The following is an 18,440-nucleotide window of genomic DNA, read 5'->3' as shown; positions in this document are numbered from 1 at the left end:
TATATGGATTTGCTATACGACAATTTTAAAGATCGAGAAAGAATTTTAAAAATAATTTTATTACTAAAAGAATTTAAAATTATCTCACTATTATTCGTAATTTGCCTTTTTTATACTCAGAATGGAATTTTATACAAGAAGGAAATAAAGTACAACAAAATACATTAAACATTCATTTAATCAAATTTTAATTTATTTGTGATTCGACAGATTGTTACTAATTTACAAAGAAACATGAAATAATTTAAAATAATATAGATTCAATTCACAGCTCTTATAAAAATCTTGTACTATAACAATAACATTATCACAATTAAACGCCTACAACTACATCGAATAGAATCTAAAAATTTGAAACATGTCTACAAAAACTTAAACATATATTGCAGTAACAGTGAATACACTAACAGTTAACTGACTTAAATAGAACTCTATCTAAATGCAACAAAAACACGAAATATAAACATTAAAATAAAAATCACAATATTATCAGAGATAAGTCTCTTCCAGTCACGAGAGGTTAAAGACAAATAAACAACATCGAACTGACGCGATATCATTGATCGAGCTTGGATCTATGATATTCACTGTGGAATGTGGAAAAACGGCGCTTTGAACGACCAGGAAACTGCTGAAAATTTTATTAAATAATTTTATAAAACATAATACAGCTGAGCTATTAAGAAATAGCAAAGTGTTTAAAATATATATTCATCTAAGTTTAATCTTTGGTTGGAATAGACTATAAATAGATACAATAATATTAAACTATATGAGGTGAAGCCTTAAAGCTGAGATTTAAAGCAAATAAGTTACTTTACACAATACTTTTGGTATCTAATACGTACTAACGAGTATGTTGCTATGACTTTGTCTTCATTGCCTAATTAAATTTACAATACACTAAAAGATAAGTCATGTCCTAAAGGAAGGTTAACGCTTTAAGCTGAGAAAATGTCATCATAATATATACATATACATACGGTATGTATGTCATTCTATTAGAATCAGATAACTAACATAATGACAAATACTACACATTTAAAAAGGTTTTAGTTTGATTTCATGGAATATGAAATATATGTTATGAGTGTCTCTTGATTGAGACACCGGATTAAAAAGTACGGAAGTATAAAAGGTCAGTAAAAACACTACAGGATCTAATATCATAAAGTACATTTATAATCTGATTAAATTTATATTCACACATAATTCTCACTACGGCTTTCTGTTTATTCGCTTTTGCGTCATCTTATTCTATTGTAGAAATATAATTTTAAATAAGTGTATATTTTATACCATCTAGAATAATTTTTGTTATTATATTTCTTATACTAAAATTCGGAGTAGGTATTTGATCACCCACATAAAGACTACTTCTAATAGTTTTATAGTTAATGTACATATTATAAGTTTAAATAAAATTATTGACTAGACCATCGAGTCATTTAGGTGCTTTGCACTACAATATATAATTACAATTTTGATTAATTTCTACTATAATATAAATATATGACATCATATAAATAAAGATGCAGAAATTTCGAATTCTTGCCAGAGATTACAAGAAATTTACGCGAATAGTTTCATCATTTGTCATTTCAGTCTTCACTCTTTATACTCTTCTGTTTGGTATTTTTAACTTCGTTTGTTGTATTGATTGTATTATTGAATCTGTTCACCACATCCCTAACTTTCCCTTTGTTGATAACAAGCCCTTTATCGTACGTCGGAGTGATTAGGCCTTTCTCATTACCATTACAAACTGGCTTGTTAACATTTTGCGCTGAAGCCAAAGTAGTTTGAGACAATCGAAATTCTCGCACAGCATTGTCTATGTTGTTTATCAGATCTTTGGCAACGAATGTTGCTATCTCATGTTTGATGCGATCTCGCTCTGTTAATATTTCCGTCGGCCTATTTGTATTTTCTTTTGTTCCATTTCTTTCCGGGCTTTGACTGTGCGTGAGTGAGTGAGATGCAGGACTGTCTGGGCCTTGAAAAGTGATGCTGGGGTTATTAGTGATTGTATTTTCATTGTATTTGGTTGTTTCGTAGGTGTTGCTTATGAAAGAAGTTGACCTTTCACCAATTAACCAATATGTTGTCATTTTGCCCTTTCCCTAAAAACAAATGTTCGATTTAAAAGATAGCAATTATAAATGTTTTATTTATTTTGAATTTTAAAATTAATCTTCGTATATTTATTTGCGCTATTTTGTTTCATTTACCTTCATTGTAATTTCTCCTCGACATTCCAGATCGAAGCAATCATACAAGTCAAGAACTTCCTTCGTTTTGGGACTGACATGGATTCTCAGTGCTTCCCCATGAGATTCCATCCGTGATGCCGTGTTAACAGTATCTCCAAAGAGACAATATCGTGGCATTTTCAAACCCACAACACCAGCTACGCAGGGACCTGTGACAAGTTGATTATTTACAATAACAATTATTGCAAAAATGTCGAAAGAAGTTTTCTCTTTTAGATTTTCCTTACAATCAACGCTAGCCACTATTTTCGTAAAAATAGATCCCTATATTTCAACATTAAGCCAGACAAACAAAAACATTAACCTCTTTCAACTCCAATCATGACTGTAAGTTTTACCAAAGAAAAGGCACGGAAGAATCAAGGTTTATGTGAAATCGATCATAAATTCAAGCTTAACACTGTGGTAGGAAATTTACTAAATATATAAAAAAAATGTTTCCAATCAATTCCAAACCTGAATGCATGCCAATTCTCAGAAGTAATTTTTCTCCAGGCCGATGTGGAACAGTCTTAACTCTGACTGCCCGAAGTAATGCCAATGACATACTTGCGATCTCAGCTGCATGTCGATTGCCGTTACGCATCGGAAGTCCAGATACTACCATATACGCATCACCGATTGTCTCCACCTACAAAAAAGTGGAATTAAATCAAGTGCCAAATTTAATTTATATTTTTCAAATATTTATTTTTATAATTTATAAGAACGTACTTTATATACATCAAAATTTTCAATTATCGAATCGAAGCTGGTGTACAAATCGTTTAGCAGATCAACGACTTCAAGAGGTGTAGATTCAGCAGATAACTGCGTAAATCCGATAATATCGCTGAAGTAGATTGTCACTTGATCGTACGTCTCCGCCATAACCGGTTGACCCATTATGAGCTGAGAAGCTACGGATCTAAAATAAAATTAACGGTTAAATATCTTGTCTAATAAATAAATTAATCTATTAAATATTTCCTCTGTTGTATGCTGGCGGAACTCTCAAGCCATAGCAGCAGTAAAGCTGTTAAACCTGCGCTTGAATTCTCTCAGGTGATGTTGGATTGCCTCATATCAGGTTATGAGACTACAATAAATCACTTGCGCTCTATAAAATTTTCAATATGGTTTTCTTATATCTATTAAGAGTACAATGACCTAAATCTGTTAAGAGGATATCACATCCTAAAATAAATAAAACTAAAAGTTATATAGAATGAAATATCGCTAATCTATAAAAGCTTTTTGTTTCATTGTGTTTCCAAAAATATGATGAGTTTGAAGTAATTTATTTATGAATCCATCAATATTTTCTGATAACACAATACGGCTTCTCGGTCGTATCCATTCCTATGGGATCTATCCCGGGATTAATCGAGAAAAGTAATCATGACGAGATATTTTTCGATTCACTGCCGACATTGTGTTCACATTAAACGCATGTTTACGGTCATAATATGTAAATGTTTTCATAGCCGTCAGTTTTTAGTTAATTCGCTAAGTCGTAAACATGTTAAATAGATTATGATTTATTTTGACACGGGTTTTGAACTCTCTGCGTTGTTTTAGTAATTACTTAATTATTTCGCTATAAACCTAAACTTAACCCAGTGTTATTGATGAATATGACTTTATATTTCTAAAGATATGGTAATAAATACACTATATAAATTACCAGTGAAGTTTCTTTGAGAAAACTGTTGACAAATATATTTAAGACTAAAGAAAAAAGAGTAAAGTAACAGGATCACGCCCCACTCTTTTTAATGAGCTGATTGATGGATACACATCTCAGTAATTGAAGTAAGTTTCACCGAGTAATTTTAAGATGACAATCATTAATTTACATGGGCGCGTTCTAATCACTGAATCAATAAATATTAAAAATATAAATAATTCTATAACAAGAAATAAAAATGAATTGCATTGCAAAGGTCAACTGCCAAATTGGATATTTTTAGGAATAGAGATAGAGCCTTGAGTCTTCTGTCAAATTATTTATAACGAACTGAACATTGAAGCAAATAATTTGTTCAATAATTACGAATTCTATTTAGACTTACCAATATTTTCAATGAGTAAAATAATACTTACTTAGGCAGCAACTGGTACAGTAACTCCTCGCATTTTCTCTTTTCCTCCAAATAATCTGACGTTCTTTCCTCGACCAAAGCCTCCAAATTATTTGCATATTGTTCCACTTGTGTCAGAAGCATGTCCAAACGTGTCGATGTCTCGCAGTCCCTAAATAAATATATTCATATAACAAATACTCATTAGCATAGATTTAAAAATATAAAAATGAAACGCATCTATAAAAGACCAATACGTAAAACACAAGCCTCTGAACGTTACTTGGAACAAGAAATGAAACAAAAACTATCGTATTTAATATAATTTTATAAACTAAATAATAGGAATATTGCGTTCCTCTATGTCTCGGATGCTGTTCTATATATTACATATATATAAATCATATCATTGCTTATAGGACACACAACTCAAATTATTGGCTTTGTTTCAAGACTTAAATAAGGGTGTCTGGGTATCGCTGCTTAGCGTAAGACTGCTTAAATGTTTGTTTTAAATATAATTTTTTAAATCAATAAGCTTATTATTGAATGAAAAATGAAACTTTTAAAAAGAAATAAATTTATTATTAAATATAATTTGGTTAATACTTGTTGATTCTGTGTATATTTTCCTTCAAAGCCGAGAAATCCGGTCGGTCGTCATCTGGGAGGGTCCAAGGTGGTTCACCCGTGAGGGACTGGCGCGGTGACACTGATAAGGGAGACGTACCGCGATTACGCATATCAGCATTACCTGAAAATTCTCAACATTAAGCGAAATGGAAACATTAATTAAGATTTAATTAAAACGTAACCATACTTTCTTTGTAAAGGAATTTGTTGTGACGTATAATGTCTAGAAATATCTTTCAACGCGTCCACGATTTTTGTTTTTGATTTATTAGACAGCATAATATAAAGAGAGCCGAGGTGGCCCAGTGGTTAGAACGCATACATCTTAACCGATGAATGCGGGTTCAAACCCATAAAGCACCACTAAATTTTCAAGTCCTTTATTTGTCTTTATAATTTATCTCGAGCTCGGCGGTGACGAAAAACATTCTGAGAAAACCTGCAGGTGTCTAATTTCAACAAAATTCTGCCTCATATGAATCCACCAACGTGCATTGAAGCAGCGTGGTGAAATATGCTTCTAGCCTTTGCCGCAAAGGGTGAAGAGGCCTTAGTCCAGCAGACATAAATATTCAGGCTGTTATTAATATTAGTCATTATGAAATTCATATTATAATTTGTATCCTAAATCAACGGACTATAATGCTAATATACAACTATTTTTCTGAAAATTTTAATAGCTTGTAACGTTCTTTTTAAAGAAATGTTAATATGTAAATCAAAAAATTTAACAACATAATTATAAGACAACGATCATACAGGAACCTAACAACGTTACTGTACAATAAAATAACAAAACCTAATGAAACTAGGCTTGTATAAGCACATCGCCAAAATCATCTCACATGGTTAATTTTTATAGTGTGATCCTGTAGAGAGGAATCGATAACAAATGGTTGAATAATTATGAAACTTTGTTCTGTTCTGTACACTGTATTTAAAATGTTTTTCATTTATCAATACTTTGTATATTTCGTTGATATACCAGAAAATTTTGTGTCATTGAAATTAAAATCAAATAGACAAAAAATTTAACAATTTAAAATATTACATTTTCCATGAAAAAATATATTTAATTGAATTGCAGTCGCTTTGCAGAGACGTTTAAAATGTACGACAAATATAAGTCTAAGCAATTAACTGCAGTAATTAATATTTCAAACCTTTGCCCTACTTTCTGAACTGCGATATTTAAAAAAAAGTATTACCACGCAAATGTTATTTCATAGCCATATCAAGAATTTGCAACACGTACCAATATACGGTATAATATCATTCGTCTCAAAAATATTTCTTCACGATATTTTTCAACCTTATAATAATAATAAATAATAATAAATAAAAGAGACCACATCACATACATTACTATGATCCCAATGTAAGTAGCTAAAGCACTTGTGTTATGGAAAATCAGAATTAACGAGGGTACCACAAACACCCAGACCCAAGACAACTAATGATAATCTATATCGACTCGGCCGGGAATCAAACCCGGGACCTCGGAGTGGGGTACCCTTGAAAACCGGTGTACACACCACTCGACCACGGAGGTCGTCAATAATATTGAATCCTAAAAATTAATAAAATGTGGAACTGCGCTATCGTCAATATCTAGCGAAAATTTAATACATTTATGTTTCGAGTGAAGTACGCAACAATTTGAACTTAAAACGCGCAAATGCTTTATCTAATTGTAGAGTCTAGACATACAAATGAAATACATCTCGAAATACTTTTCCATTGAACCGTATAAAAAAAAATATTCCATAATAAATAGTCGAACATTTTCTGCTTCAATATTTTGTTGGCAATAAATAATCGAAGTTATACGTGTCTGTTGTACAGCTGTTTTAAACTTGTCGCTACGCAACGTGACATTAATAAGAAAACTTCGTACAAACACATTCCCCCTAGAATACTCGTATGTGTTTGGATGTATTTTATAAACTGACGGACTTGTTGCATGAACTTTTATTACATGTTTTATGGAATATACATCATTTTAATAAAATCTTTCCATGAATATGTTCAACGTTCGTCTTGTGCTATTATTATTTTGTTGAACTTTTTTTGACACGTGTTACGTGATTTATGTACATAATGTTGTTTGTTTTCCGAAGTAATATATCTTTAGGTATAATGGGAACAAAGATTAAATATGAATATTGAGATTTTCTTCGAGTGATTGATTCTTTGTTCACACAGAAATAATATATGTGATTCATATCTAAACGGCTTCACATGGGAGAAAAAAACAATACTAAAACTTAAATACCATTTTCCCAAAAGTACTCCTTTAATAGTCGGTATAGGGTTTAATTTTATTCTTGACTGTTATTTTATTGTCAAATCGTATTAAACTGAATACTATACTGTATTAATCTGTAAGGATTTCTCAGTTCAGTTTTAAGGTATATTTACTCTAGAGGTCTTAAAATCTTGGACCACCTTTTGAACCCAAACCTAAATAGAACAGTTTCTTAAATATATATTATTTTTATGTGACGGAATATCTTTAGAAATTTCGCTTTAAAGATACATACGTCTAAATTTGTCTTCCAATATGGCGGCGCAGTAATCACACGCTAAAGTACAATGTGGCCGTCGAGACTCCAGCAGTGGACTGACGGCGCGCCTCGGGCTCGGGGAATCCCCGCCTCCCGGGGGAACCAGGGACATGATTCTGTTGAATAAAAATATATGAAATCCAGTGTATTGTTTTTTTGGTCTCTATAGAGTTATAGTTTGTAATGAAAAAAAAAATGAGAGAACGCATATACTTTTAAATATGGAACGTTATAGAACGAACTGATTTTTTTAAAATTAATCAAAAGACAAATGAGACTATAATATATTAATTAGATGAATATAAGCGCTTATGCGTTAATAAAACAGATTATTAATTGATTAGAATAAGGCTCTCAAAATGAAGTATATTTTAGGTATGTCTATGATAAAATATCCTAAAGCCTTTCACTAACGGCCAATGCAGTCGATATTAATACGGCCCACGGAAGAGAGATATTCAAACAATTTATAATCTGGCTGCTCGAATGCTTTATGAAATAAATTCTAAGAAAATTAAATATTTATGTACATCGTTTCTTAGTACATTTTATATTCTGATACATATATGCGTAAACACAATAGACTTTTCTAGAAATTGTGACAAGATACAATCCTAATCTTATTACTCTATTACAATCCCATTTGCCTTTTTAAGGACAATGTATCGCTATTATTATTCTCATCTATTGAAATGTTTACAAGATTTCGATTATTAAAGAATACCATATTTCTATCAAAACAATAACAATATTTTTAATCTAAAGCTTACATTGTGACGCAGCTTCGTAATAAAAATGTTACAAAAACACACGTAAATACAAAGGCAGTGGACAACTTATCTACGGAAATACAATAATAAAATATACATACATATATAGTAGTCTACATAGATGATAAAAAATAAGCACATTTTTTTTTCTAAAGAGGCCGTTTAAAATAATAATGATAATTTACATGAATTGCAATTAAATAAAATTTAAAATATTTACACATTTTTCCAGTTTTAGAAACCAGTAAGCGACACAGCAGCACTCAATAAGCTAAAATACTTGCACAACGGATGAAGAAATTAAACTTAATTTGTCAATTATTAATAAATGACATATTCATTTGGTAAATCAGAGTAATTACTGAGTTTTTCCGAAAGCTAGAAGCACCTTTTCGAACCGATTTTAGCTTTGTATTTATAGATCTTGATCTAAATATACATAGATTATTATCTCAGAATATTTTGTACAACAAAGTTATTTTATTTGAAAAGCTTGCTCGACAAAGGATGATGTTATTACATTGTATCGTAGTTTAATGGTCTGTGAGTTTCTTTGTGTTCACTTTTTGTCGCTCCCTCGTAAATCTTAAAGCATGAACTCCGTGGATGAATTAAATCCATTGTTGACTTTAGTAATTTTGGGTTCTTTACTTGTAAAGGTAGGAAGTAAAATGTACTCAAAAAAAATTATGTACTTCTGTTTTGTTCTGTTTCATAATCGCTTACCTTATTCTGAAAATGAAAACTGTTTACAACATTAATAGTCATATAGAGAAGGTCTTTTAATTTCCAAGCGATACTAATAATGATATCCGCATAATATTTGTATTTACAACCAAGTCTTTTGAATCACAAATACCTCATTTTTATTTCAAACGCATTTTTATACACAATTATCTTAACTGCCTGATTTAAATAAAATTGTACAACTTGTTTACATTCTGTTTTATCATTTTAAATACCTAATCCCGGATAAATCTTTTACAAAGTGTAAAACAAACTCGCTTCCTGTCGTCGGTACGCTTTGAACTTTTGAGGTACGCAACGAATATTAATGCGGATTTCATCAATAAACAGAATAATTCAGGTTGAATCCATTATGGTAAGAAAAAGTCAAAAATTTTGACATTTTATGAAAAAATTTTTTGAAATATAGCTGTATGAAACGTGTTCGCTTTTAAAATTTTGACGTAATTGCCCGTAAATGTTCGAATGCTCGCAAGAAACGGCTTGCCACTTATAAAGGATTGGGTTTTAATCCATGTTTTATTAAAACAATCCAGGGCGAATTTGTGGATGAAACAGGCATGTGTCAGAAATGGTATCCAAAACATTGTTTTTTCCATGTTTTTTTAAGAAATTAAACTCATTAAAAACGGCATTAGCCAGCATTTGAACCTCTAATCTTCAGTTAATCATCACGTTTTCACAGTTAGCCAATAAATTTTAATATTCAATTAAATCTTAGGCAATTTTTTTTCCAGTATTTTTCAGAAACATCAACTTTATCAGAAAACTAGGCGACTGTTAGTTTAGACTTTATTCCAGCGTTTTGATATTCCTGTTATCTTTACCGCAAGTGTTTGTGTATTTGTGACATTTATTCTTTGTTTTATATTTTATCTGCCTTAACTCTCGCCTGTAATGTCTCGCGATATCAAGGCGTGTACGAGCTGCTTTTGCAGTTCGCTTTTTCTATTCAGAATTTAATATTTGCTGCGCAGTACAAAAGGGAAATACTTGTTTTTGAATGAAAATTAACTCACTATTTTCGACAAAAGTTTTTTAAAGCTCATACAGCAATATTTATAAAGGCATCTTCCCATATTTTTGTTTAAATTCTTATTTAAGAAAGGTTGCACTTTTATGTGATGTTCGTATCGATGTTATATAATCACAGTAAACAGTTACAGTAACAGCCCGTAAATTTCTCACTGCTGGGCTAAGGCCTCCTCTCCCAATAAGGTGAGGGTTTTGGAACATATTCCACCACGCGGTTCCAATGGGGGTTGGTGGAATGTACATGTGCCTGAATTTCGATGAAATTAGATACATGCCGGTATCCTCACGATGCACGAGATAAATTGTAAACACAAATTAAGCACATAGATATAGTGGTGCTTGCCTGGGTGTGAACCCGAAATCATCGGTTAAGATGCACGCGTTCTAATCACTGGGCCATCTCAGCTCACAATATAATCACACAAACATTAATGGACGATGAAAGATAGCTAACTGTACAGAAGACATTACTTTGCACAATCAGTTGTACTTTACGTTCTTACAGTCTCATAGATCAGAGATAGAATGGGATGGCAATCTGACCTGACTAGAGAGAAGTTCAGGCACGGAACTAAAGTGGCCTCACTTTTCTAAGGCTTTGAGTGTAAAGCAAATATCGAGTAGACCAGAAATAAATGTCAGATACTTACCAGATACTACTACATAACCATGGGTTTGAACCCAAGGCATCGTTAGTTTCATTAGATAGTAGAATAATATATATATAGTCTATTATATATATCTTATAGTCTATTAACTATTTACATAAACGACTTAATGAAGTCTTATTGAATAAATAGCTTTACGCTATACATTAAACTGATGGTAAGGTTCCTTGAATTATGTTTAATTAAATTCATTTTGAACAATCAACTTCAAATCCACATAAAGTTTTGTCGTAGTCATTAAATACAAATTATGCACATAATTTACAGTCCAAACAAAGAGGCATCATTATAAATAATTGGCGTTATATTATATACAGTTAACACAAATAATACATCATAAATGAAGCAGAGCCTTTAAGGATCGATATGGCCCCGTGTATAAAATAGATCTTGACCGCAGGCCACGGGTTCAATTAGGGGCAACATTTAGTATAATTTCCCCGTATAATTAATTCCGCGATCGTTGGTCAAGGAATACAATTTGAGGAGCCTAAATTTGTCGGGTGAAAATCTGACACCATAGGTACTAAAATCAACCCACATTTGTACTATAGGATTATTCTTCTAAACTTCTGAAAATAAGACGACTTTAAAGACTATTTCTTTATTTCAGTATAGTCACTATATGTATTTAAATAACTTTTTACTTTCACAGCCTACACCATATGGTTATAAAACTATATAAAACTAGGATTACGAAAACGTATATAATGATTACTAAAAAAATAAAGAAACGCGCTTCGCAAGCAAAGATTTTGTAAGTACACGTATTTATTTTTAAACGTTTTTGTTTAATAATCAGCTTATATCCGTTACTAATTGTATCATAAATATAATGAAAATTATTAAAGAATTACCTTTTTTTAATTTAATTATTTTTAATTAATTAAACCAATTTAGGTTTTAATATAATATTTTTGTGAAAATCGAGCATTACTATTAAAAGTTTCGTCAACAATTTCACCTGATAATAAGTGGTGATAGAGCCTCTGCCCATTGCCTATACGTATAATAAAATTGGAGCGTCTGTTTATAATATTAAAATATTTGCTATCTATATCTAATTTCCTCAATGCATAATTATGTGTTTATACAATGTACATATACCAAAATAACATTTTTTACAATATTTATCGGTCTGTCTGTCTGACTGCCTGTTTGTTCCGGTTAATCTCTGGCTGAACTTTCACTGGCAGATAACTGATATAATAGGAAGTAGCTTAGGCTACTCTAATATATATTCATTGTTGTATGATATATATATTTTGTATAATTCAAACGCGTACAAGGTCGCGGGCACAGCTAGTTAATTAATGTATTTGCATCTGCTATTTAATGACAAATACAAAATTCAAACGCGTTCCAATCGTATCATCCATCCATGACACATTCATATCTATTATTTTAATATATCAAACAGCACAATGTAATTGATATTCTCAAGATACGACAATACAATCCGGATAATAAATCATGAAGTCGAACATTTTCGCAAGCCTTTCATTTCATAACTTCAAATAATCTTATTCATACCCGTGAAATTGAAAATAAAGTGCTTTTAAGTGTCTCGAGCTGAATTCGCTCGCTATCTACGGGGCGCAGGTATTATTCAATTCTGCGTCGAAATAGGTTTTATAACATTCAAACATATTTCAACATATATAGATGTTTATAAAGAGGATACGGGTGATTTTATTAGTCAACGATCAAAATGCTAATTCATCATAGTAGATTCTAGACAGATGGGAATTTAGTTTTACTTGCAGTTATGTATTTACTGTTAAACAGAGAGTAACGTAGTAGTGTTTTTTTCTGTTACTTAAATTTTTAGACAGAAAAACGTAATAACTTTTCGGCCCGGAGTTGAACCTTGAACCCCGGGCTCGGCTACTTGAGCAACGCGGCAGTAGAGAGAATGGTCTACTGTGAGTGTCAGTACAAAAACAATATGTTAGCACCTAGGCTAGGCGTCCTATCAACGAAGCTTATTTAATATTTTTTACATTATAGTTGTATAAAGGTGACAATATTAATTTTCTATAAGATATAACGCTATAATTTCCTTTCTTATTATTTAGAAAATGCAAGAGCATTCATTACACAAATGGATTCTACTTCCACGTTTGAATAAAACATAAATTTGCGGAAATTAAGCAATTAAACCAACTTGAGCGAGATTTATGAGCAAAAATTTGAATATATATCTATATACTATCTGTTCTAAACGCTAGCTTCGAACCGCTTGAAATGTTGAGTGGCAGTGATATATTACTTACGTGTAGCGTCAGAAAAACAATTGAATTAAATTAATAAAATCGATCTTATTCAAATTAAAGCTACGACTTACATATGATGTTAACACGTTCCTATTATATGTTATAAACATTATCAAATTCTTATTGAAATCAAAGCCTCTTTCTAAAAAAATATAGGCCCACTGTGTTTTCAAGATTGTCTTATAACATACTAATATTATAAATGCCAATTTTTTATGTTTGTGTTATTTTTTACTCAATCGGGCAAAACGTCCGATCGGATTTGAATGAAATTTGTAATAGAGATAGCTTATACAACCCTGACTTAACATCGGTGATATACCACTCGGTTCCCGATTACAGAGAAATCTGCGGGCGGAAGCCATATAATACAATAATTAGCGGTGCTGACGGTACTAACAGGCTACATTACAGGCTCGCTGGCATCGTAAGGCGCTTCGTTTCAAAAGGAGATATTCTAACAGCGTTTGAACAGATAATAAATATTTAAATAAAAGTAGTGAGATTTTGACAACGTAGAAAATCTATAGGTAGTGTAATTTATCTTAGAAAAATATTTTTATTTTATTGTTGAGAAAATTCTTAGATCAATTTCTTCAAACATGAAGTTATTATTTTGCACTATACATTGTGTTGTCAACAAGGAAAATGTTCTTCCGCGATAGCGTATTCCACGCATTGCACGTGCATTTACTACATAGACACGTACGATATAATCGTTCTGTTACGAGTATAACAACGCGCAAGGGAATAACTTTATCAACAAACACAATACGGTTATCGAATCTATTATAATGAAGTGTTTGTTTGTAAAATAAAATAAACCGATTTTTACTAAATACATATTTGTATATAGAAAAATGTATGTATATATATACATTATACGCGGTACATATACCAAAATAACAGTTTTTACAATTTTTGTTTATCTGCCTCTCAGTTTGTTCCAGCAAATCAGCTGGACCAATTTTGACGGAACTTTCAGTGGCAAATAGATGTTTTAATAAAGAGTAACTTGGGCACCAACAGAAATTTTTTTGTTACATTCAAACGCGACCAGCTAGTATATAATAAAAGTTAAATACCTTACTGGTTAACTTTATTAACATTAACTTAATTAGCACGTGGTAACTTTTTGAGTGTGAAGAATTATTTTGTCTGGAGCAGCAGGTTTAGAACTAGTTTATTTTTAACATAACAAAACATTGTTATGAAATCTGATTATATTTAAACTGATAAACAACATTGCAAGTTAGATACAAGCCTGCAAACATTCGGACTGTAGAAAGACAGAAAAAAAATTATTAAAAAATGTTGCATAAAAAAAACACACTATGCGTCAAATATCTGCAATACGACAAACGTTCGTTAGAATGTAGCAGAATCAGCATACGATTACAATTATTCAAGTTGAGTAGTTGGATTGGAGGTAGTGTCCAAAATACTGCCAACAATTCCCCTTGCTATGGCCAAACTCAAACGTTGGCTAAAACAAATGCCGACTTGCTAATACTATTATATTTCAAGGGTACATTTATATACTATTTACTATTTATTCTAACTGATATCCTAGTTGTAAATGTATACTAACTACCCACCCTATCTTGCCGATCGCAATGCTGCCTCCTGGACCTAATTTAAAGCAACCTCATTCAAAGGAACCACACACATATGTATTGAAGACTTCTTCAAAATCGATACAATCGTCTAGGAGGGGTCAACTATAACGACGTGTCCAGAAGTTTTACATTCTCATAAGCCAAAACATTACATTTATATAATATAAGTTCTGGTTATACCCCCAATTTATATTTTGTCGTCAGTCGTGGGTAAGAGTGTTGGTACCTGCACCATTTAGCAGTCAAATCAAATCAAATCAAAGGATACTTTATTCAAGCAGGCTTTTACGAGCACTTTTGAAACGTCATTTAACAACTATATTAAGTGAAGCTACCTTCATCACAAGTAAGTTTGTTCTTTTTTTACAGAGGTACTTTGTTTTATTCAAGAGTTTGACGTTTTGAATATTAACGGCTGTTTATATGAATGTGTAGTTATTGAAGACTATTTTCAACCGACTTCCAAACGGAGGAGGTTATCAATTCGTCTGTATTTTTTTTTCTTTTTTTTTTTTTTTTTTTTTTTTTTTTATGTTTGTTACCTCATAACTTTTTACTGGGTGGACCGATTTTGATAATTTTTTTTTTGTTTGAAAGGTAGTGCTTCCCGTGGGGTCCCATTTTTTTTTTATTTTTTTCCGATGATGGTATCCGTATGAAAACGACGTAAGTCTTAAATTTGCATTATGTATATGCGCGACAAATAGGTGAATAACTCAAAATCACGTTAACCAATTTTGATGATTCTTTTTTTATTATAAAGGATATACTTTAAGGGTAGTTTGGTGAAAGTTTGGTCAGGTTCTGAGCACAGGATCCATGACAAATTAAGGGAACGGGAGGGAACGGAACAATTCTGAGGAGCACGTTAGCAATACTCGGTCGAATCTTTTATTTATGGGTTACTTGGATATTTGAATCACCTTCCGGAACGTGGTTATGTTCATGTAATTGTCATAATCAAATATTATAATCAACTAGCGACTCGCCCCGACTTCTCACGGGTGCAATACTGATACTAAATATACTAAAGAATTTGTTTATTTACGACATCACATTGCAAACTTCTAAAATTGTCAGTGTTTCTTTACTATATTGTTCATTTATTATATACACAAACCTTCCCCTTGAATTACACTATCTATTAAAAAAAACCGCATCAAAATCCGTTGCGTAGTTTTAAAGATATAGGGACAGAGAATGCCACTTTGTTTTATACTATGTATTGACGGAACTCCTAAACGGCTTACAGTTAGGGTGCGATTTGGGGCAGAATTTCTTTCTGTCTTTAATCAAATTTTGTGTATATGATGTACGACATAGCATACAAATAGCTCTTTTGCAAAGTTTTTTTACTGAGGTCGATTACAGCTCTTTCGAGAGTGGTACCTTGTAGTTTATGCCGTATTAAAGCCGCATTTTCGAAAGTCTATTTTTGCTTTATTCGAAAGTTTCTTTTGAAATTGTCCCTGAAGTAGTTTCTGATTCATATAATCGGCACGCTTAATCTATCCATATTAAGAAAAAAATGTTAGTCTACATCAGCTTCACTTAAAATCAAAAAATAAATAAAATTTTAACAAAAAGAAAAACCGACTTCAAACAAAACAGTATTTTAAAACAAATTAAAATGCACTCAAAAGTAATAAAAATAATTGCATATTTAACACATTTTTGAGAGTCCTCCTAGGTAAAATGAAATGAAAAATATTAGACTACTTAAAAGTCGATTTACGATTATATAATGTAGTTATAATTATTGCTATATTTGGAGTCGGTGTCAGCCAACCCTATACTATACCTACCAAAAAACAATACGAGAATACTTTAAGAAATGTTTCTTACAAATTACCTTTTATACGATATTATACTGGGTCAATCAAGAGGCTCGTATCGCTTCTTTCTTTTGATTGTTGAAGCGTGTGCCTGTGGCTGACACCGGCTCCAAATATAACAATAACTATAACTACGTTATATAATCGTAAATCGACTTTTAAGTAGTCTAATATTTTTCATTTCATTTTACCTAGGAGGACTCTCAAAAATGTGTTAAATATGCAATTATTTTTATTACTTTTGAGTGCATTTTAATTTGTTTTAAAATACTGTTTTGTTTGAAGTCGGTTTTTCTTTTTGTTAAAATATTATTTATAAAATGAATGAATATTAGGTTATTTAAATTGCTTTTGTCTGAATGCTAAAATGTCATAAGAAATGTGTATTGCATTCCTACATCAAATTTTATATAACTCACAATAAAGAAATAAATAAAAGAATTACATCAACAAAGTACATAGTTTTATTGTTGAGTTAAAAACTTTTGTGTGAATAGTTCTGTTTAATCGGGAAAATGTTGTATTATTTGCTGGACCTAGGATTTTTGATGAGTTATTTAAGGGTAAACTAGCCAGCCAGCAAGCATCTCTTCCATATTATAAAAACTTAATAAATAATCCAATACGATATAAATAAAAGACAGAAAATAAAAATTCGACTCAATATATGTATTACAAATTTGGCATTTTATCTTAAAATTTAAATATAATCAAAGGGTAAGCAACTTGGAAATAATAACAAACACCGAAAACAAAATCGAATATGTTCATAAACAATTGAGTACGGTAACATATATAAAAACACAATCGCATTACTCCTTAAATTATTGTATTAAGATTTAAAAAATATTTTATAGTTTAAGTGTTTTGCTCTTGGTCCGATATGATGTGTGGTTATTTACTTTAAAATAAAACAAAGATTTCTGGTTTAAGCCTAAGCAAGCACTACTGATTTTTTGTAGGTCATTTATAATTCATCTCTTGTGATGCGGCAAAACAAAACATCGTGATGGAATTTGCATGGATCGGACGGAAATTGCATCTCATCTGCATGTGTCTCTACTATGTATTGAACCAGCATACTCTACATATTCTCAAAAAAGTAGAGGCGGCTCTCTGTGAGGCACCATATTACCTGCCACTTGTATGAAATACTTTTATTTAGTTCTCATAAGGAAACTGTGCCGAACCAGCATCAACTAAGAACAAAAGTAAAAAAAAAATAAAGTAACAGCCTGTAAATTACCCACTGCTGGGCTAAAGCCTTCCATTAAGAAGATGGTTTGGAATATATTCCACCACGCTGTTCCAATGTGGATGGGTGGAATGCACATGTGGCAGAATTTCCATGAAATTAGACACATGCAGGTTTCCTCGCGATGTTTTCGAGTGAGCGAAGCCTCGAGCGACAGCTGGTGTCTATATAAAACTGATTTAACTCCCTAACGACTGATGATGATGAGCTGAGATGGCCCAGTGGTTAGAACACGTGAATCTTAACCGATTATTGCAGGTTCAAACCCAGGCCAGCACTACTGCATACATGTGCTTAATTTGTGTTTATAATCCATCTCGTGCGGCGGTGAAGGAAAACATCGTGAGGAAACCTGTATGTGTCTTATTTCATCGAAATGGAATAGGAGGCATTATCTCAGCAGTGGGAAATGTACAGGCTGTTAATTTACTAATTTAACTTTACTCCCTAATGACTTTATAACACAATGATAAAATTATTCAAATACTTTTAAATGCAAAGCTAAACGATTCCGAAGCACGCATAGGTACCTCGTATATTTGCATACTAAAACTAACTAGAATTTAAATCGTGTCACGGGACCATAATGGAAGAGGACCTATTGTGTGCTGTAATTTAATAGCTACTTTGAGCTTTTGCATTTTAAAATCTTCCTATCTTCGGATATTTTATGAATAGGAAGCTTTCATGAATCCCTGT

At 31.6% G+C, this 18,440-nt stretch overlaps 1 protein-coding gene across 1 annotated transcript in view; it reads right to left on the bottom strand.

Annotated features, from left to right (window-relative positions):
* Positions 1-274: 274 nt before the first annotated feature.
* Positions 275-18,440, bottom strand: part of LOC124538898 (atrial natriuretic peptide receptor 2-like) — a 72,918-nt gene continuing 54,752 nt past the window's right edge. Inside the window, exons 2-8 of the mRNA XM_047116150.1 lie at positions 7,513-7,652; positions 4,946-5,090; positions 4,359-4,508; positions 2,988-3,180; positions 2,730-2,904; positions 2,232-2,422; positions 275-2,123 (exon numbers count right to left, since the gene is read on the bottom strand). Of these exons, the coding sequence (XP_046972106.1) occupies positions 1,602-2,123; positions 2,232-2,422; positions 2,730-2,904; positions 2,988-3,180; positions 4,359-4,508; positions 4,946-5,090; positions 7,513-7,648 (1,512 nt within the window). The 5' untranslated portion in view covers positions 7,649-7,652 and the 3' untranslated portion in view covers positions 275-1,601. The remainder of the gene's footprint in view (positions 2,124-2,231; positions 2,423-2,729; positions 2,905-2,987; positions 3,181-4,358; positions 4,509-4,945; positions 5,091-7,512; positions 7,653-18,440) is intronic.

The sequence above is a fragment of the Vanessa cardui genome, chromosome 21 (genome assembly GCF_905220365.1).
Source record: "Vanessa cardui chromosome 21, ilVanCard2.1, whole genome shotgun sequence".
Lineage (NCBI taxonomy): Eukaryota > Metazoa > Arthropoda > Insecta > Lepidoptera > Nymphalidae > Vanessa > Vanessa cardui.
The sequence above is the reverse complement of the archived record's forward strand: the minus strand, read 5'-3'. Positions and strand labels throughout refer to the sequence as shown.